Genomic DNA, 20,233 nt, shown 5'->3' with positions numbered 1-20,233 from the left:
GTTTGTACAAATTCATTGTAATACCATGGGCCCTTACCATGTCGGTCATGTGAAGTATTATATCACATTAATGATTGATCATTATAGTGGCTTCTCCTTCGCTATAGTTAAAGCAGAAAAGGAATTTACCAAAGAAATCATGCGATTATAAGAACACTTAAATGCTGACCTTTACCCAAAGAAAGTAAAAAGGTTAGGTCAGATAATGCCAAATAGTTTCCAACTGAGGCAGAGTTAGGTACTTTAAGAATAAAGAAAGAAGTTTCGCCTCCCTATTCATCTGAAATGAATGGGATGGTAGAATCGCATAATAACGTAGTAAAGAAGCAAATGTTATATGTGATGTTAAACTTCCCTAACCGGTACAAAGAATTACTTATATTCTTTTGTGAGATTGTTGCTTACGCCGTATTTATTAAAAATCATACGCCGTCTGAGCGAGTCGAAACCCACAAGGGTTGGACGCCACATGAACTATTCTACGGACGTAGATATAGACCAAACTACCACCAGCTCGGGGTAGATGTGTTTGTCATACTCCTGAATAAACAGGAAGCAGAGGCATTAGGTGTCCAATTTATCAAAGGATTTCATAGAGGTGTACCAGGTATCTTCTTGGGTTATGGTAATGACTCCAATGTCTACATTATCCAGTTAGTCGATGGTAATTATACCAGAAGATTATTTGTGAATGTTAGATTTTTAGGATCTATGAACAATATTAATACATTCCTAGATACTTTCGGCGAAAAAATGCGGAAGAATATGGATGAGTCTGGGAACTTTCCATTCTTCGAAGATTCGTCTAGAAATGAACTACTCAATGGTCGCTATGTCCCTTATGAAGATCACTTGCCAACACAAGGTACATCATCCCAAGATGTCTCCTCAGATAGACCAACCACAATTGAACCTACAGCTACCAATATCAATATGGATGAATTAATAGCAGAGGTACCAGATGAATTCTTACAGAACAACATAGCTGGAGATTTCTTAACTCAACAAGGATTTACGTTACCACAGTTGCAAGTTACTGGAAAATTGTTGGAACACCAATCAGGACAAAGTCTTGCTCCATATAACTGGATGAGTAAAGACAACATGGAATATCTGAAAATGGGGAGTGATCATAAATATTTGGGACAGAACGACACGGAAAATATTGAACCCAATAAGAACAAACAGGTCCATATTTCAGAACCATCTTTTCAAAGTTCAATGGCAAACAAGCCTAATGAATCAGATCTTGGTGTATTACCTACTGCAGATGGTATACGTCATGGAGTACCTAACGCCCGGGGCGAGACAACTCAAGATGGGACAGTCAGTTCTAACATAGATATGCATCAACCGTATTCAACAATACCAACTCACAGACCGCCCCCGCCAGTAGGGAAGAATGTTCAATTCCTGGGAGTTAACAACGACTCTACGACATTACTTCCATCTGAGTGGGGATTACCACCTCAACAGCATCTCAGTAATGGGGGAGCATACGAGTCGCTGCCGGTTTCTAACGTTACCACTAGTGTCCGATTATAAGCCTCAACCATGAACATTGATGTGGGAAATAAAAATAATATCAAAAGAACAAAAATTGATAGGCATTCCTTGCTTACAAACAAGGAAACAGTGAATGAAATTTCAGTAAGAATCGAAAAAAGAGCATAAACTAAAATCCGATAATGGGCAACATTGCAGATTCTTATTTGTTCACTAAATACATCTGAACTTGAGAACAAATATAAGGTTTATCCAATGGAATTGGTAAAGTCTCAAAGCCAACAATGCTTCTTAACAACTTGAAGATTATTGATGAGCTTATCCCACCAACAAAATACATTTCTAGCATAGAAGCAAAAATAGAAACACTGACAGGTGACTTGAATAATATTGAGAATGATATTTATTTGAATGTGTTTGGTGTGGAAATGTACTTGGATCATACTAATAGAAATTGGAAAAGATTCATGAACAATGAGATGAAAGAGTTCAAAGAAATGAACGTCTACCAAGTTGGGGAGTTGAAAATAACTTCAGGTTAATATCTGTCAAAACGGATTCACACCTATAAGCATATTCACTCGATAGAATAGTTCTTCAAGAATAGATTATATGCCCAAAGATACGGTAAATCACTGGAATCAACTCTGATAAGAACTAGGTTAGAGTCTGGTGACAGATCTTAATACAATTCAGGTCTTGGTGGCAATAAACACTGATAATAATTCTCAAACACATAACATGGATTCTAAGTCAACATCTTCAAACAGTGACACTGCCAATTGAAATACTCACATAAATGATACTAATATCTAAGTAAGATTACGGTATTCATTGATGAAGTTGGTTAAACCAATGTATGGACTCAAGTAAGCAGAGTCTCAATGGCATTCACATATGAGTAGTACATTCATAAGATGGGTTTGACACCATGTGACAATGTGGAGGGTTTTATCAATGCTCGACAAGGGTGATGAAAAAGATATATATTGCCCTATACATCAACAATTTTATTGGTGTATTCTCCAACAAGACGTTCAATCATGGACTATTTGTATGGAAACCCAATCTGAACTATATTGGTGAGATTCTGGAATATTTAGGAATTGAATTTCAGAAAAATGCTTTTGGCTATGAACTTCACCAAAACAAGTTTGTTAAAAGATTGATTGAAGCTTTCCCAACAGAAATAATGAAAGGTGCTGATCTACCACGTACTCCAGATAATATTTTCAAGAATGAAAAATATAAAATCATTGATGATAACACAGGTAAACCTTTAAAGAACCAGAAGGATATACCAATACCAGACGAATACATTTATGAAGATAGTAATTCTCCCCGTTTGGACAAAGAACATCATGATTTATATCGGAGTATTGTGGGTATGTTATTGTGGCTAACAAATAATACCATGCCATCAATTTCATACGGAACTAATGCTCTCGCAGCAAAATGCCACGAACCCACAGAAAATGATTACAAACATCTTATGCAAATGATCAAGTATTTGTACAAAAATAACAATGAAAGATTAATCATGAGACGGAATCAAACGAAAGACATTAGTGAGGATTCACATGTGATCTATGCTTATTCTGATGCTTCATTTGCGGCAGATTTGGATAGGCATTCTGTTTCAGGTTTTGCCATTTATCTCAATGGTAATCTTGTATCTTGGGGGACTAAGAAACAAAGGAGTATAACAAAAAGCTCCATGGCATGTGAGTTAATTGCATTAGGGGAGACTGTTGATAGATCTATGATTATCAGACAAATTGTTCAATCAATTGGTTACAGTGCTCCCAAGATCATTATATTTGAGGATAACCAGCCAGTAATTATGAATTCCTATAATCGGAAATCTTCTGCTATCAGAAGACTGGTGGATATATGTCTTAAAACAATCAGACAACTTATTCTCGAATATAAACTACTTTCTGTTGTGTACATCAATACCAAACTCAATGTTGCTGACTTATTAACTAAGGCAGTGAACAATAACACCATGAAAACACTTAAACCTTTATTATATGACAAAGGGAACTTGGACGGCGTAAGAAAATTGATTAAGGATAATTTTACTTCGCATAGACCGGTCGAGATGGGTCAACACAGCTTGGTTTATAATATTATAACTCCAACCGAGGAAATTAAGGAATCCTATTATGTTGCACCTAATAACGTTCAAAGTAAAGTGGAATCTCGGAATAATAAGCATCCGGAGATTAGTGGTGGTATTGCTCGTATAAAGAGATTGAGTATGTCCTAATCGAAATGAAATTTGACTTTTTCCATTGCCTGTCAATCGTCAAGATTTCAGGGGAGTGTTCGAAATTAGGGTGTGTAACATGGCTAATTATTAAGGATCAGCGGAATGTTACATATTGGTAGAGAACGTACTAAAGAAAATAATACACTAATCTATTTCCTTTTATGGTAACACTTGGACATAGTAGCTCGTCCAGTGGAAAAAGGATTTTCTACTATATAAAGAGTAGAATCCTCATGATTTTGTTGTATATATTTTCTATGTAAGCAAGCTTAATACTATAGACACCTTTCACCTACGCAGGTATCGCTTTCGATTTCAAATAAACAGAGTAGGAGTAAAGAATAGAGATGACAATGTTTCATAAGAGGAGAGAAGTGGGGGTGGAGGGGGAAAGAAAAGCGGGTCAATTAGTTTCATCTAAAGATTCTTGAATATTTTCATTTATGTTAGTTTCTGTCATACTCAATGCTCTCCACCACCACCACCATCACCACCACAACATCGATTAAGATACACAAGACAAAAAGAAATTTTCCTTTCCATAATAATTCTGATTTTGTGTCTATTTAAAGATCTTTTGTGGAATTTGTTAATTTATTAATGTTAATCATTATCATTACCATTATCATCACTAAATTAATTCTTTTCTTTTAATAGACCTGTCTATAATCTTATTCGTTGAAGATAATCCAGACTTATTTTTTTCCTTTGGCTCATTAATTTATATATTTTTATTAATTAAGTTAATTACTTTATACATCAACCATAATCAATCAACACAGTCAAATATTCGGGTTTATACACATTTATTTTAACTCTGTTGAAAAAAATATAAAAAAAAAAAAAAAGAAAAAAAAAACACTCAACAAATCCTAAACTGGGAAACGAATTTTTCTTCAAAACTAAACCTATTTTCCAGTCATTGTTTATAGTATAATCACTGATAACTATAAAAGCAACAATATCTTCTTTGTACTTGTGTTCTTTTAATAATACTGATAAGTCCCTCCCCCCTCACATATAAGGAACAAATACTATGTTTTTATCGTTTTATTAGAACAACTGCAAGATAGTGATGATAATGAGATTCGCTGGATTTTTCTTTGGCCGCGCAGACCAATATTACTAAAAGAAGTAAGTTGGCGCGCAAGTGCCTGTCCAAAGTAAGAAATAATTTGAATGCGCATTTAACAAAGAATCTATACCCCCAATAGTCTTTGCTTTTTTGCCGCCTACAAAATATATGCTGTGAGTTTGGAAGCAACTATATACTTCTTTTTTGCAACCATACCTCCTCAGTGATAGCAATGTATATTTCAAAATGATGTAATAAAATAGGTTTGAAATGATCTGGATTATGTTATCGGGTTTGCCTATTTTAGATGTTGTTGCTTATTGGGGTTGCAGAATCATCTCTTTTCAGCTATTTAGTTTATTTGTCCGCTTAATTCTGTGCTAATTAATTTGTCCCCTAACTACATATTCGAAAATACTCAATCCGGTTATTGACGGGAATTTCTGGGTTATCTTTGCCAACAGATCTTAATTACCAACAACTCTTGTATCAAGAATCAATGTGGGAGGATAAAAGAAGAAAACTGGTCAAAACAATAAGAAATGTTTATTTGGATTTAATTTTCTTTATGTTTTTCCTTGGCCTATTATCTGAAATATCTTGAAATGTGGATATAGATTTTTATTACCAAACATAAATAATATTTAAAGGTTGGTGGGGTCAAGATCGGCTTTTATGGGGCAAACTAAGGGAAAAAAAAAAAAGTAAGTGCACACGAATCGTGTTGAATTTTCATTTCAGTAATTTTTTTTTTTTCAGACACGCACACTTGGAACTCTAACAACACTGAATACCAGCTTTCTAAACAACAGAATCCTTAACATTTACACCTTAGTCAATGTCCAATTCACTAAATTCTAGATGGGTTGTTCAAGTCTCCTTGACTGTTATTAATATAATTGGATTCCTCGTGTTTCTAAGAGGTTTTTTCCCATCAAAAGTTGTTCTCCCGGGGTTTAGCTCATTTGAAGATTCAACGAAAACTCCATTTTCGGATCAATATGGGAACCCACAATTCAACAGGTTTATTCTTATGGTAGTTGATGCAATGAGGTCAGATTTCTGCTTTAGTGAGAGATCAAATTTCCAGTTTTTGCATCAATTGATCAACCAGGGTCATGCCTTACCATTCACTGCTTTTTCTAACCCGCCCACGGTAACGTTACCACGTTTAAAAGGTATCACCACTGGAGGTACACCGAATTTTTTAGATGCAATTTTAAACGTTGCTGATGATCAAGACGACTCACAGGGATTGCACAACCAAGACTCATGGATTCATCAGTTTAAACATACAAGTAATAAGACAATAAACTTTTTCGGGGATGACACATGGTTGAAATTATTTCAAAACGAGTTTACGGAATTTGAAGGGACTAATTCTTTTTTCGTCAGTGATTTTACTGAAGTTGACAATAATGTTACTCGTCATTTGGACGACCAATTAAATAGTAACAAATGGGACGGGTTAATTCTACATTATTTGGGATTAGACCATATTGGTCATAAAGGCGGACCAGAATCACCGTACATGAAACCAAAACAAATAGAAATGGATAGAATTTTGCAAAGATTATACTCATATGTTACGAAAAATGACGATGCATTGATAGTTTTAATAGGAGATCATGGGATGAATGAGATAGGAAACCATGGTGGCTCTTCACTTGGTGAGACCTCAGCAGCACTTTCATTTATTTCCCCTAAATTTAACCATAAAGGCAAATCACCATTACCATATAATTCGGACTACACGTATCACCATAAAATCAATCAAATAGATTTAGTGCCCACACTAGCAGCGTTGTTGAATTTTCCAATTCCGAGAAACTCACTTGGTGTGATTGCCAAAGAAATGCTAGACATTTGGCCTGAAAACCAGCGAGTTGAAATATTATATGAGAATTGCGCACAGATTATGAATTTGTACGAAGCAAAGTATGGAGCATCCGGAGAAGTTTGGACACAATGGGAAACTTTGCAAGTTAAACAACACCCAATTGCTGATTATTATGAATTCCTTCAAGATATTCAATCAGAAATGGCCTCTTCGGCAACAAATTATGGTTATAAAGACATATATGCGGGTGCATTAATATTAGTAATCACTGCTGTAGCGGTTGTTGTGGTCTTTAATCGTTATTTTTTGACAGTATCAAATATGAGCATTTATTCGGTTTTGTTTTATGAATTGTTTGTTGTTTTGTATTCATTGCATTTCCACGGTTCATCTTTAATTGAAGAAGAGCATCAGATTTGGTATTTTTTCACTACTGCAACACTTTTGTTTCTAGCAATTACCTTCTTTGATACATTCAAGGATTTGCAAACCTTTATATCTTTTGGAGTTTTATTTGCTTGTGTTAGATTTATGCGGTCATGGAATAACAGTGGTCAAAAATACTCTTCTCAATACAACATTGCATATTACTTGTCGCATTCCAATCCAAATTTGATGTGGGGGCTTATAATTTTAACTTATTTTGTGCTTACTTTGTGTATCTACCTGCAAGGAAGTCTAGTGCCAACATTTGCTTTTACTTTTGGGAAAAGATTACCAGATGTAAAAGACCCCGGCGGGTTAATTTCATTTATTGTTGTATTTGTAGCAACATCAGTATCATTCCTGTTCAAGTTATTGCAATATTATATTGATGGAAACACAATACCGAAATGGCTCAATAGATTTCTTTTATGGATTATAGAATCACATCACATAGATATGGCAAAGGCAGCTCTTGAAGATAATGAATTGAAGTTTCAATTACAAGGTGTTTGTATCCAATTATCAAAATTCACCACAATTATTCTACTGGTATTATTAGTTTCTCGTGTGATAATTGGGAAAATCAGAAAAATCCGTTATGGAACAATCACCGATATTACCAACATTATGACAATCTACCTTGTACATCAAACCAGACAAGAAAACATTCCAATGTTTTTAGCATTAATGCTTGCCAAATTTGCCTTGTCTAAATTAATATATCGCAAGACCAATCGAATTGATCAATATATTTTGACAGTAACGGTGTCTGTTCTTTGCTTACAAAATTTGTCTTTTTTCTGCATGGGGAACACAAATCTGTTAGCCACCGTGGACTTGTCAAATGCATATAATGGAGTTAAAGCATACAATGTGTTTTTGGTCGGGTTATTAACATTTGTGTCCAATTTTGCTGGTCCTATTTTTTGGTCACTTTCGGGATTACAACTTCTTTATGAACCAAGCTTATTGAATTTCAATGGACCAGCTACTACTGATTTGTTACATTACACTGGATTGAAGAAATCAATCTTACTAATCAAATCATTGATTAGTTTGTTTTTCTACACTGTATCTGCAGTGAATTTAGTTGGATCATGTATCAATTTAAGGTTCCATTTGTTTATATGGACAGTATTTTCTCCCAAATTGTTATTTTTTGGAAGCTGGATTTTATTTGTCAATGTATTGATCGATTTAATTTTGGCAGTAACAGTATTGTTGCTCTAAGACAACCGTAGCCCACAAAAAAAAAAAAAGTAGTTGCTGTGTTGATACAATAAATTAAACAATATAAACTTTCTATAGAATAAGACATACCCACTCTATTGTAACAATTGATCTCTGAAATGAGGTTGGTTATTAATAAACTTAGCGGCTCTTCTATCATTAAGATCCTCCATTTTCTTTTCTTTCTTCCAACTTCTCTTTTTGGTGGCTAATTCTTCTCTATCTTTCAAAGTCAACATATGTCTAGTTTCAGCAGCAATAACTGTACCTTGACCTTCAGACAATTCTCTATCTGGAGCCAAGTTTTGTCTATAATATCTAGCCATTGAACGATGACCCACCACTGCACCTGAAGGCAAATGTAACTCATTTCCGTGTTGATATATAGCATCTCTCTCAATTGGTGGGAGTTCTTCGTCATCATCATCATCATCATCGTCTTCACTAACATCTTCCCAATCACCCTCGTCCTCATCTTCACCATCTACTACCACATCATTATCATACGTTGAGGAGAAATCATAAAATTTAGAAATTTCCAATTTTTCATCTTCAGTTTCGTATGGAATTCTCATGTGTCTCTTCTGTTGCATATGTTCTCTTGCTGCCTCAGCAGTTTTTCCTTGATAATTACATACAATGCAAAATCCAAATCCAATTTTTTCCCCCAAATATTCTAATAGACCTTGTTTATCAATAAGATATTTTCGTTCAGGTATATATAACCCATGTTGTCTAAACATATGTTCAATATTTTCATCAATAGTATCGAAATTGTGGTTATATTTTGGATGAGCAAATAAACAAGTTGTTGGTGGAATATCCAATTTATTTGCTAGTTTTTGTGCTAAGAGCTTCTCTTCATTTTGTTCTGGTGTGATTTCTGATTCTGGTTCCTCTTCTGGTCGTTCTTTGTTACTGTCAATGTTTGAAGATTCCTCTTTAGTTGGTGGCAATTCACCGCCATTCTCTTGTATTTGTGCTAACATTGCCCTTTTAGCTTGTTCTAATATTTGTCGTTTTTGTTCCAAAATTGCTTCCTTTTCTTTCCTTCTTTGTTCCTTCTTTGTTAATTGTTTCTGTTTAGTTTCTTCAGTGTTTGTCAATGTAGACACTTTACTATTGAATAAATCTTCAGTTATTGGTGGTAATTGAGCCACCCTTCTTTTCAAATTATAACGATGCCAGTCTGATTTCATATGACTTCTTTGATCTTCAGCAGCAGGAAACTGCAAGTTACATGTATTACAAGTAAACATCTCGTTGGTATAGTCTTAAATAATGTAATGAAATTCGTTTGATTAGTAAACCAAGTTATAGAGAGCAAAAAAAAAATTGTCGTTAGGTTTAATGGGATGAGATGAGAAAGAAAAAAAATTTGTATGAGAGGAAGATGTAATTTTATAAAGAGAGAAAGAAAAAATGAAAACATGAAGCAAAACTTACAACCACGTCGAGTTCTCTTCTTTAACATTCTTTACGTGCAATATTTAAAGGATAGATTCATTACCATGTCATCAGGAAGTGAAGATGTTTTCAAGGAAATTTTTCCTAAATTAATGAACACCATTAGAGCGGCTAGTTCTTTAGGAGCACAAGATGTCAATTTCTATAAAACAGTCGACAAGGATTTAGGTAAACAAATTGATGAACAAAGTCAAAGATTGTTGAATATAAGTAATGATTTACTTAGAGCAGCTACTGACGATCCTAATGATTTTGAAGCTATTGAATATGGCCAAGAAAATGTAACCGGTGAAGCATCTTGGAAACCCATATCACGAATAATCGATTCAATTTTTGATAAAATCGATTCTACTTTTGATCAAGCCAAACGGAAAGCAAAGGGGATCAGCAAAGATCAAGAATTAGAATATCTTGATGATGGTATAACTTCCACAATAAAAAACGAGAAGCCATCGAAAACAGAGAAACCACAATTAAAGTTTAAAGTTCCTATCGATAATTCAGAAGCAGGACCCTTCAAACCAAAACTTTCTTCAAAACCTCATGCATTAGTACCATTTAACGATTCCTTAATTAATCCTGAACCAGTTTATGAAGATTCAATTGAGATTATTGATCCACCATTTTATGCCCAACCTTACGAATATGAAATTGATAATCAACCTTATCCTGATGCCATACTAGCTAAGTCTGATCCAATCCCACCAAAAGATTGGTCTACCACCAAGGCAATATGGGTAGATACAGTGGAAGAGTTACACAAGATGGTGCCAGAATTGAAAAAACTGACCGAAATTGCTGTTGATTTGGAACACCACGATTACCGATCCTATTATGGTATAGTATGTTTAATGCAAATCTCGAGTCGTGAACAAGATTGGATTGTGGATACTCTTGTCTTGCGTGACGATTTGACGGTATTAAATGAAGTATTTGCTGATCCTAACATTGTAAAAGTGTTTCATGGGGCATTTATGGATATAATATGGTTACAACGAGATTTGGGGTTATATGTTGTTTCATTATTTGATACTTATCATGCGTCAAGAGCACTTGGATTTCCAAGATTCTCATTGGCATATTTATTGGAAGTGTATGCACATTTCAAAACATCAAAACAGTACCAATTAGCTGATTGGAGAATTCGACCTTTATCACCACCCATGTTGGCTTATGCAAGATCAGATACTCATTTTTTGTTATTCATATATGATCAATTGAAGAATAAATTGATTGATGCTAATAAATTAGCTCAAGTATTGTATGATTCGCGACAAGTTGCTAAGAGAAGATTTGAATACACAAAGTATAGACCCATGGCTAATACATTTTCCAACAAGGTTACATGTCCAGTTATGGCATTCAATCCAAAGGAACCATGGGGGTCTATTGTATCACAGTACAATGTTCCTCATTTTAAGCGTCCAGTTGTTGAAGTTTTGTACAAATGGAGAGATTTAATGGCTAAGCAACAAGATGAATCGGTGAGATATATAATGCCCAATCAACTACTTGTCAGTTTAGTGAACTTGGAATCACCAGTGGATTTGAACAAAATACTCAATGTTTCTTATCGTATTTCTGATGCGGTTAGAATTAATGCCAAAGAGTTGGCCAATTTGATTGAACAAACTTTGAAAGATACTGAAGCTAATGATTGGGATTTAGTGGATCAATGGAATAAACAACAGAGTGAAGAGCAAGCTGATACTTATGTTGATGTTGCAAGTATAGCTAATGAGTTTGACAAATTGCTTACAAATGCAGCCCAAGTGTTTGAAGCATCTACATTATTAACTAGCGAATCTAAAGCTTTTGGCAATATATATCACAATAAACCGTTGGTTACTTTGGAATTTAGAGATGAAAAAGTTTTCAAACATAATTTTAATGATGCTTGGCAAAAGAGATTAGAAGCGACATGGAAAGAATTGACAGTAGGTACAGATTTGGCAATTACTATACCCATAAGTGATATCGAAGATATAGAGGAAGAAGAGGAGTCCGAGGAAGATATTCCTGAAAAAGCACCAGCAACTGCTAGTGAAGGCACTAAAATATCAGGACAAGCCGTATTGTTTAACACTGCTAAAGAGATTGATCCAAATGAGCTTATAACTCTTCGAAAACGGAATGTTCAACCCATTAAGAGAAATAACAATAAAAAGGTTTCACAAGAAGAACAAAAGGAGATTGATTATGCCAATGCAGATAAGATATTATTGAAAGATTCGAAAAAGAAAAATGATAGAAAGAAACGTGGATTTGATCCTTATGGTAGAGATAGTGAAGGTCCAAAACCTGCCAAAAAGGCCAAAACCATGACTTCTGGAAGAACCTCGACGTATAAGAAGAAAATGAATAAGTATAAATAGGGTATACAAGTATTTAGATAATGTATATAATTGTAACTCACGATTGCATTATATTTTTCCAGGTTTTTGCTTGCCTGGGCTAACGACGCGTCTCATAACATCGAGAGAGATCTTCACCAGAGGAAAAAAAAAAAAAAAAATATTAAACAATTGACTGATTGATCACTCTCACCAAGTCGTTATAACCATCAACATATAACCCTTCACTGATCATGGTTCTTCCAAAAAACCTTCAAGGGAATCTTATGCCATCAGAAATCACATTTTTGGCAGAAAATGAACTTATAACTATTTTACCAAGATATTCAATAAAGAAAATTGATCTCATAGGGGTATGTATATTTTATTGAGTTATATATAAAACCACCAAACATTATCAGTATATCTAACCTTCTTTGTTTTTTTTATTCTAGACAAGTATACCGAATCTACGAGCCATGAGAAGAGAATTGGTTCCATTATGGGTGGCATTGATTTTAAAATCACAAGACAAATGTAATATAGTCCCACCAAAATGGTTAACTGTGGCATATTTAAAAGAACGATACGACGATGAAATACGTAAACCACTTCAATTTAGTGATTTACCTTGGAATTGGTTAGAGCTTTCTAAAATATTACTTGAAAAGGCTCCAGATGATTTACTGGATCCAGTGGATCAATTAAGAACGGTGATTCAAGATTTGAGAGAAACTCGATTGGTCAAATCGAAAAAGGGGTTGAAAGAATTGAATGAGTCAAATATACAATTGAATGGATTATCATTGTTAGAAATTAATGAATTGAGACCATTTGTGATCCCGGTCATGAACAAATTGAGACAACTATATGAAACAACACAGAATAATACAGTAAACACAGGTGATCAAGAGATGGAAGACGCTTCAGATGATGATGATGATGCGTAGATAGAAATGTGAACGGGGGGGGGGGGGGGGGGATGGATAAGTATTGACGGGTTAATGGGAGGAAATACAGTATTTCAATTATTTAGTTATGATTCATGTGTATGGTAATATTATCAGTCATATGCATACCAGTTACCATGTAAATTGATAGAAATATATGCATTGGTATTCCTGTTTGAATAAACAATTGGTAATACCAGTACGAAGAGCAAGAATAGTAAAAACTGTGGTACCTACCTTAAAAATGTGCTCCCAATAAAAGTTGCAATCAAGAGGGAGAAAAAAAAAAAAAAACTCTCTCTACTACTACAACCATCAAATATAAATTGTGAGTCACATACACACTTACCTACTTCAAACATTCATACCACCCACCAACATGAGTAAATTGAAAACATTAAATAGACAATTCATATCAAATCTAGAGACTCATAAGGTGACCACTGATGCTAAACGGAATTTAATTTTATCAATTCTAAAATCAACAACTACAAAACGTGAAGCCAAAAATTATTTGACCAAATATCAAAATCAATTTGATTTCAATGATGATTTAGACTTTAATAAAAATATTAAAATCAAAAATGAACAATTGTCATTAACTAATAGAGATTCACAACGAGAGTTATTTATAAATAGATTTCTTAATCAACTGAATCCATTTATCAATATTTATGATAGAGAAGATGTAAAATTACAAAAAGTGCCTCTTCGATTGGCTATTTTCAAAATCAAATTCACAAAAATAACTATTAAACAATGGAAGGGGATTGCTGAGACTTTTAAAAGATTGATAACTTTAGGTATTTCACCCATTATAATGTTAGATTATGATCATTTACCTCTGAATTCATTTAAGAATAACGAACTTTACATGATTAATCAAGGTAACAAAATGCTCAATTACTTGGGGCGTCCTGAAGAAGAAAGTGATTTGAAAGTGACACTTTTACGTTCATTGTTTACGTCCCATAAGGGTGTACCAACATTGGATAGTTTAGAACTGATACTCATTCCATTATATCAAGGGATAATCCCTATAATTCAACCTATTGTCTATAATGCAGATGCTTCAAAACAAGAATTCCTTGAATCAGACAAATTATTGTTGGGTTTAAGTTCTGCATTGATTGAAAAAAGAACTACTGATTTGTTATCAATTGAGAAAATTGTTATGATAGATCCCATGGGAGGAATACCTTCAATAGAAAGACGTCAAACCAGTCATGTTTTCATAAACTTATCGCAAGAATATTCCGACATTCTTTCAGAATTATTTATTGGACATATTGAACCCAAATATCGTGATACTCATGTCAATAATTTGAATACTATGAACAATGTATTGTCATTTATTAATGAAAAATCAGGTAATGACGAAACTACAGGTATCATCACCACGCCAGAAATCATGTCAATAAATATAGATCAATTGAATCCTATAATTTACAATGTCCTTACTGATAGAGCTATTATTTCATCGTCTTTACCTAGCACCACCAATAGAACCCCCCATTTGTCCACCACCATTATCAAAAAAGGTGTTGATGTACAAATATTTGATATTGATAATTATGACAAAGATTTGACAATGCAGAACTTGTTTGATGACAAATTGGTAAACAAAGAGAAATTGATCAATTTATTGAATGATTCGTTTGGAAAGAGTTTAGATGTGGATCCATATTTAGATCGTATAAACGATAATATAGCAACAGTGGTAATTGTTGGTGACTACGATGGGGCGGCAATCATTACTTGGGAATATAGTAAAGGTGAAAAGATTGCTTATCTTGATAAATTTGCCATTGCTAAGAAAAATCAAGGTTTACCTGGTTTAGCTGACGTTATTTTCAAAATCATCTTACAATCTCATCCATTTGAATTGATCTGGAGATCTCGGAAAAACAATCCTGTTAACAAATGGTATTTTGAAAGATGTTGTGGATGTATGAGTGCTCCTGATTCTCAATGGAAAATATTCTATACCGGTGAAGTGTTTGATAAGAAGATTGATCGGTTTAAACGGAATCCACGCCACAAAAATGGTGTAGTGAATATCGATAGAAAGTTACAACAATATTCCGAAATTTGCGAAGGAATAACCCCATCATTTAAATAGACTAGAAGATTATATATTGCCTGTCTGCAATAGAGGTGGTAGTTTATATTTATTTTTTAAAGTTGATAAACTTTGCATGGAAGTCACGTGCCTTTATTTTCTCCAAATATCTTCTGATAAAGTTGGTCCGCCCAAAAAAAAAAAAAAACAGTGTATTAACATCAATCGATCAATCGATCGATCTAAAATCTTGTTTGTGCTTTCTACTATTTTTCTTGTATGATGATGTGTGTGTGTGTGTGTATGATTTTCTGGTGCCCAACAAAAATTATATATATTTTAGACCACAAATAAACTAACCACGAACAACAACTTATCCAAAATGGGAAATCTCTAGATGAGTTATGCAACCTTCTCTAACATTATAATAATATTCACCACCTTCCTCCCCCCCCCCCTTTTTTTTTTCAACTTTATTTCGATCTTTATATAAATACTTTTCCTTTTTTTTTTTTTTTTCCATTGTTCAACTTTCAGATCTCCCATATTTGATTAATTTCACGTTGTTAACATAATGCAAAATTCAAACATTTCATTAAGACAACGACAAAAACTGGATAATAGTCAAACTTCAACCGTGTTAGAAACAACTCCATTACAGAAACGATTACATTATTATCATGAACTTGATGAATGGCAACAAGATAATCATTTTATTAAATCAGGTTATGTCAAACAAACTAATTCCTATAAAGAATGTTTTAAATCATTAACTTATCTACATAATGAATCAGTCAATATTTATTCTCATTTATTACCTCTGAGTATATCATTTTGGGTTATATTATATTACATCAATTATATATTACCTAAATATGATAATTATCTTGGAATTTGGGAAAAATTAAATTTTCTTCAATTTGGTTTAGCATGTACATTTTGTATGTTTATGTCATCGACTTTCCATTGTATAAAAGCCCATTCTCATCCTGTGTCAAAATTTGGTAATCAATTAGATTATTTCGGGATTGTGATTCTAATCACTTGTTCATTAATTTCAATTATAGTTTTCGCTTATTATGATTATCCTTGGTATAGAAATATTTTCGTTGCGTTATCATTATTTTTCGGGACAGTATGTACTGTTTTAACATTGGATCAGAAATTTTCATCAAACGAATATCGTCCATTTAGATCATTTATGTTTATACTTTTTGGATTGTCTGGAGTATTGCCTATTGTTAATTCAATGTATATGTTTGGGTTTGAAATCACAAGACAAAAAGCAGGTGTTGAATGGTTGATTTTAGAAGGAGTATTTTATATTGGTGGAGCAGTATTATATGCTGCTAGAGTTCCTGAAAGATTCACTCATGTTGAAGATGATGAACATACATTATTAAATAATCCACTGAGCGGCATGTTTGACATTTTTGGTCATTCACACCAAATCTTTCATGTTATGGTAGTGATTGCTGCTTTTTGTCATTGGAAGGGGTTAGTCCAATCTTATCATTATTTGCATTTACACACATTACCCAATTTATAATACTTCAAAAAAAAAAAAAAAAAAAAAAAAACAAAATGCATTAATGCTAAGGCATCTATTCCTCGATTTTCCTTCTATCAAGATTTATACATATATATATATAAAATATACATACATTAGAATAGAATATATGCTTGACCTGGTTGATTTGATTTATTCTATATTTTGTTGGAAAAGAGGGTTCCCTTTTTTAATTAGAGGACCCTTTCCCTTTTGCTTTATTTTCCTCTTTATTTTTCTTATGCTCTTCCCCATATTTTTTACAAAATACTTCTGAAGATTTCACGGCACATTCAATGTTCTTGTTATTAAATCCATAATCATTCACCTCTAGTAATTTCAGATTTGGATCTTCAAATAATAATGACTTTAATAATCCCTTGATATGAATAAGATCAACGGTTGCATCAGCTCTAGATATACTAAGAGTCAAATAATCTTGAATAGAATTATCTTCATTCTTATTCAAATGCCACGATGAAATACCATTAGGAATAATCAAATTCTTCCCATCACAGATCCCCTTATCCGACCACCATGGTAAAATAGGAATTCCTAATTCAACAAATGGAGAAACATGAGACAATCTATATTCATTATCACCATCTTTGATTAAAACTACAATGTTTGGACGATACATTTTATCTCCACAACCACATTTCTCTAATGCTGCTCTAGCCACCCCAATCCAAATTTCTCGATTTTCTGGCATCAAATTTTTGACACGGTTAACTTCTGGATGGTCAAACGTAGTTAACAATCGATTTATATTGACCAATTCAGTACCACCACGTAATCTACCAGCACCATTTTTGTCATTAAATTGGTATTCCCAAACACAATCCTCATCATCCAAAATTGAACACTTTAAGATTTTCAAATCTTGGAATTGATATATAAAATATATATGCGAATCAAAACCTTGTTTCATTCTTTGTTGATAATTAATAAATGGAGCCCAATTTTTCTCCTTGTCTTCTCTTTTATTATTAGGTTTTATTAATTCCTTACTCTTGACATAAACCCGATTTTTCACTTTCCCATTTACTATTTCTTCAACATTGGTTTTCCCCTTTTGATTTTGCCATAACCATGCCATAAATATTGATCGATACGCTTTGAAGTGAATATTACTTTCACCATCATTATCAGATTTGGCATTAGTAATTTTCCGATGATGTGAATTATAAACAATTATTGGTTCATCATAACCAAGTTTATTTCTCACTAATGTTATTCTAGGATCTTCCACACCATAAAATCTACCTTGTTGTTGCTTTTCATTGTGGTAAACTGACATTGGTAAAAATGTGGGATAAGTTTTTGGTTTGTATTTACCTTCACCATCAGGAACAATTAACTCGACATTTTCAATTTCACGCCAATCATGATCAAATGCTTGTACATAAGTTAATGAAACCACTGGTTTCACTTTATCCCCCGTACTCGAATAGAATATCCTTGAAGTCATCAAATGAACTCCATATTGTTCCAACCAAACTGAGGATCCAATTAATTGATACCAATGTTTTTCAATCTGTTTTTTGGTTAGTAATTCTTTCAAATTGGGGAAAAGTGGTGAAACTTCTTGGAAATATTCACTATTGTCATTCAAAAATTTCCCTAAAACTTTATATAAATCACAATTTTTGTTTTGAGGTCCACTAACGTCAATATTATAAACTGAAGATAATTCTTCACATTGGGAAGATTGACTATTCTGAGAAAGACCACTAAATAGATTGATAGATTGACTTTTATAGGTGACGTCGGGTACTTTGTAAGTGAATCGGTTTCTATAAATTGTATCTTGTGGATGTAAAGGTTCTTCAAGAGTTTTGAGATAATATTCAACTAAGTTTTTGTCAGTAATTTCAAAGTTGTTAGGGAAAATAACAACTTTTCTATCATTGAAGATCTTTTCTTGATCTTCAGTATTAATATCAAACCCATAATTATCAGCCAAGTAAAAATAATTGAAGAAAACTGAAAATGTTAAAAGTAGACAAAGGATAAGTAACGTAAAGTTTAACTTTGTTCCTTGTTTGTACCATTTTCTAAACATGGCTGATGATAATAATGAGGAAGCACTGGCAGTAGTAGTACTAGTAGTATTATAAGATTTAATACGATATCTAAGCCAAGCCAACATCTCTTTTGTAACTTTATGTATGAATATGCTGAATATGGATTACCTCTTTGAATGGTTGTAAAATTAATTTGAGTGCAAATCTGGATGTTATTAAAAAAAAAAAGATATTAACAATGAAACTTCAATAAAGAGATGTGAATCTCTTGATGTTCTGAATGCTATATGTTAATGGAAGTTATTACTTCTGTTAATGCAAAAAGGAAAGGTTATATTATAGTTTATAAAAGTAATGAAATTGAAGTAAAGTAAAGCAGAGTAGAGTAGAATAGAGTGGTGAGAAAAATTTTCTTTAGGGGGGGGGGGGGGGGGGCAGAGAAGTGAAGAGACTTGATAGTTAGTTTATATTTCATCAAAACATTGCCAGATGGCTTTCAATATATCACAAAATCGTTTAAGGAGAATAACTGGCAAAGGCCAACAGGGGGGTGAGTGAGATGAAATGGATGGGCAAATTGGAGAGAGACAACGAACGAAAAAAAAAAAAAACAAGAAAGAGGCAATGCAAGAATAACCTTTCAAGGCTATTGTTATGATAATTTAATAATATAGAATCCGCATTATATTGTTGTTGTTGTTGTTTCAAATAGGGCATGTTAGTAAAAATAATATTCGGGTAGAATGGAATTGAATAGATTTGATAAAAAATAATTTTATCAAAGTTCCTTGTCGTCTTTAATCTTTGACCAATATAATGTCGAGTATTCTGATAACTCTAGTTTGTGATGAAATTACTAAAAGTAATTATAACAGATAAATTAGAGAATAAATTTGATCTTGAACTAAAACCAGTGGCTATGGCAGTGGAAATTAGCTTGTATCTTTTGTTAGTGATAGTAATATTAGTAGTAGTAGTAATAGTAATAGACAGCAGCAGATTTTTGGAATAAAATAATATTTACACCCTCGGACATAACTCAGCAATCTGTATGGCGCTTAATGATGTTTTTTTGTATTTAGAAAATAGTTACTTTTTGTGTGTGGCTATATTTGTCGTTTGTTGTCGTTGACGACATTTATCAATTCATTTTTTCTTTTAATTTCTTTTTATGGTTTAAAAACCCGTCTCAGTTCTCACCATCAAGAGAAATTCATTTTTTGATTTAAGATGGGATTAAACACAAGTAGAAGCATAGTTTTGTTACACTGAATATACTGGTACCTGCTGAGAAATAAAATAAATTGTATTACAATAGACTTCAAATGAAGCAATATTATATTATATCGTAAAAACATGGCTATTACACTTTTTCTTTGCTTTCGAGATCTTGGATTTTGCCAAGAATTTTTTGAATCGTTTCCCGCTGCTGCTGCTGTTGTTTCTTTTCACCTCACAAATATTTTCGTATTATTGAACATATTTTAAACTAT

General features: G+C 33.1%; 9 protein-coding genes across 9 annotated transcripts, besides 1 other annotated feature; 7 read left to right on the top strand and 2 right to left on the bottom strand. All coding sequences in view use genetic code 12, as the record gives it.

Moving 5' to 3' along the window:
* Positions 1–4,103: part of a mobile genetic element that runs on past the window's edge.
* Positions 286–1,545, top strand: CD36_04810 (transposon polyprotein (fragment), putative; the record flags this gene model as incomplete). Its single annotated transcript, XM_002417105.1, has 1 exon — positions 286–1,545. One exon carries the CDS (start codon positions 286–288, stop codon positions 1,543–1,545), a length of 1,260 nt encoding a protein of 419 aa, XP_002417150.1.
* On the top strand, positions 2,480–3,778 carry CD36_04800 (polyprotein (fragment), putative; the record flags this gene model as incomplete). The annotated part of the gene is made up of 1 exon (XM_002417104.1): positions 2,480–3,778. The coding sequence occupies one exon, from the start codon at positions 2,480–2,482 to the stop codon at positions 3,776–3,778; it is 1,299 nt and encodes a 432-aa protein (XP_002417149.1).
* Positions 4,104–5,694: 1,591 nt separating the features above from the next.
* On the top strand, positions 5,695–8,352 carry CD36_04790 (fungal cell wall GPI anchor synthesis protein GPI7, putative; the record flags this gene model as incomplete). The annotated part of the gene is made up of 1 exon (XM_002417103.1): positions 5,695–8,352. The coding sequence occupies one exon, from the start codon at positions 5,695–5,697 to the stop codon at positions 8,350–8,352; it is 2,658 nt and encodes an 885-aa protein (XP_002417148.1).
* Positions 8,353–8,447: 95 nt separating this feature from the next.
* On the bottom strand, positions 8,448–9,826 carry CD36_04780 (conserved hypothetical protein; the record flags this gene model as incomplete). Its single annotated transcript, XM_002417102.1, has 2 exons — positions 8,448–9,625; positions 9,799–9,826. 2 exons carry the CDS (start codon positions 9,824–9,826, stop codon positions 8,448–8,450), a joined length of 1,206 nt encoding a protein of 401 aa, XP_002417147.1.
* Positions 9,827–9,863: 37 nt separating this feature from the next.
* CD36_04770 (exosome component 3'-5' exonuclease) lies at positions 9,864–12,194 on the top strand (the record flags this gene model as incomplete). The annotated part of the gene is made up of 1 exon (XM_002417101.1): positions 9,864–12,194. One exon carries the CDS (start codon positions 9,864–9,866, stop codon positions 12,192–12,194), a length of 2,331 nt encoding a protein of 776 aa, XP_002417146.1.
* Positions 12,195–12,406: 212 nt separating this feature from the next.
* CD36_04760 (DNA replication complex GINS protein PSF2, putative) lies at positions 12,407–13,102 on the top strand (the record flags this gene model as incomplete). Its single annotated transcript, XM_002417100.1, has 2 exons — positions 12,407–12,526; positions 12,608–13,102. 2 exons carry the CDS (start codon positions 12,407–12,409, stop codon positions 13,100–13,102), a joined length of 615 nt encoding a protein of 204 aa, XP_002417145.1.
* Positions 13,103–13,481: 379 nt separating this feature from the next.
* Positions 13,482–15,224, top strand: CD36_04750 (acetylglutamate synthase, mitochondrial, putative; the record flags this gene model as incomplete). The annotated part of the gene is made up of 1 exon (XM_002417099.1): positions 13,482–15,224. The coding sequence occupies one exon, from the start codon at positions 13,482–13,484 to the stop codon at positions 15,222–15,224; it is 1,743 nt and encodes a 580-aa protein (XP_002417144.1).
* A 514-nt stretch (positions 15,225–15,738) lies between these two features.
* On the top strand, positions 15,739–16,713 carry CD36_04740 (haemolysis-ralated integral membrane protein, putative; the record flags this gene model as incomplete). Its single annotated transcript, XM_002417098.1, has 1 exon — positions 15,739–16,713. The coding sequence occupies one exon, from the start codon at positions 15,739–15,741 to the stop codon at positions 16,711–16,713; it is 975 nt and encodes a 324-aa protein (XP_002417143.1).
* Positions 16,714–16,903: 190 nt separating this feature from the next.
* Positions 16,904–18,865, bottom strand: CD36_04730 (conserved hypothetical protein; the record flags this gene model as incomplete). The annotated part of the gene is made up of 1 exon (XM_002417097.1): positions 16,904–18,865. One exon carries the CDS (start codon positions 18,863–18,865, stop codon positions 16,904–16,906), a length of 1,962 nt encoding a protein of 653 aa, XP_002417142.1.
* Positions 18,866–20,233: the final 1,368 nt, after the last annotated feature.

This window comes from Candida dubliniensis, chromosome 1 (assembly GCF_000026945.1).
Source record: "Candida dubliniensis CD36 chromosome 1, complete sequence".
In the NCBI taxonomy this organism is placed as follows: Eukaryota; Fungi; Ascomycota; class Pichiomycetes; order Serinales; family Debaryomycetaceae; genus Candida; species Candida dubliniensis.
Note: the sequence above shows the minus strand (reverse complement) of the source record. Positions and strands in the feature narration are given on the sequence as shown.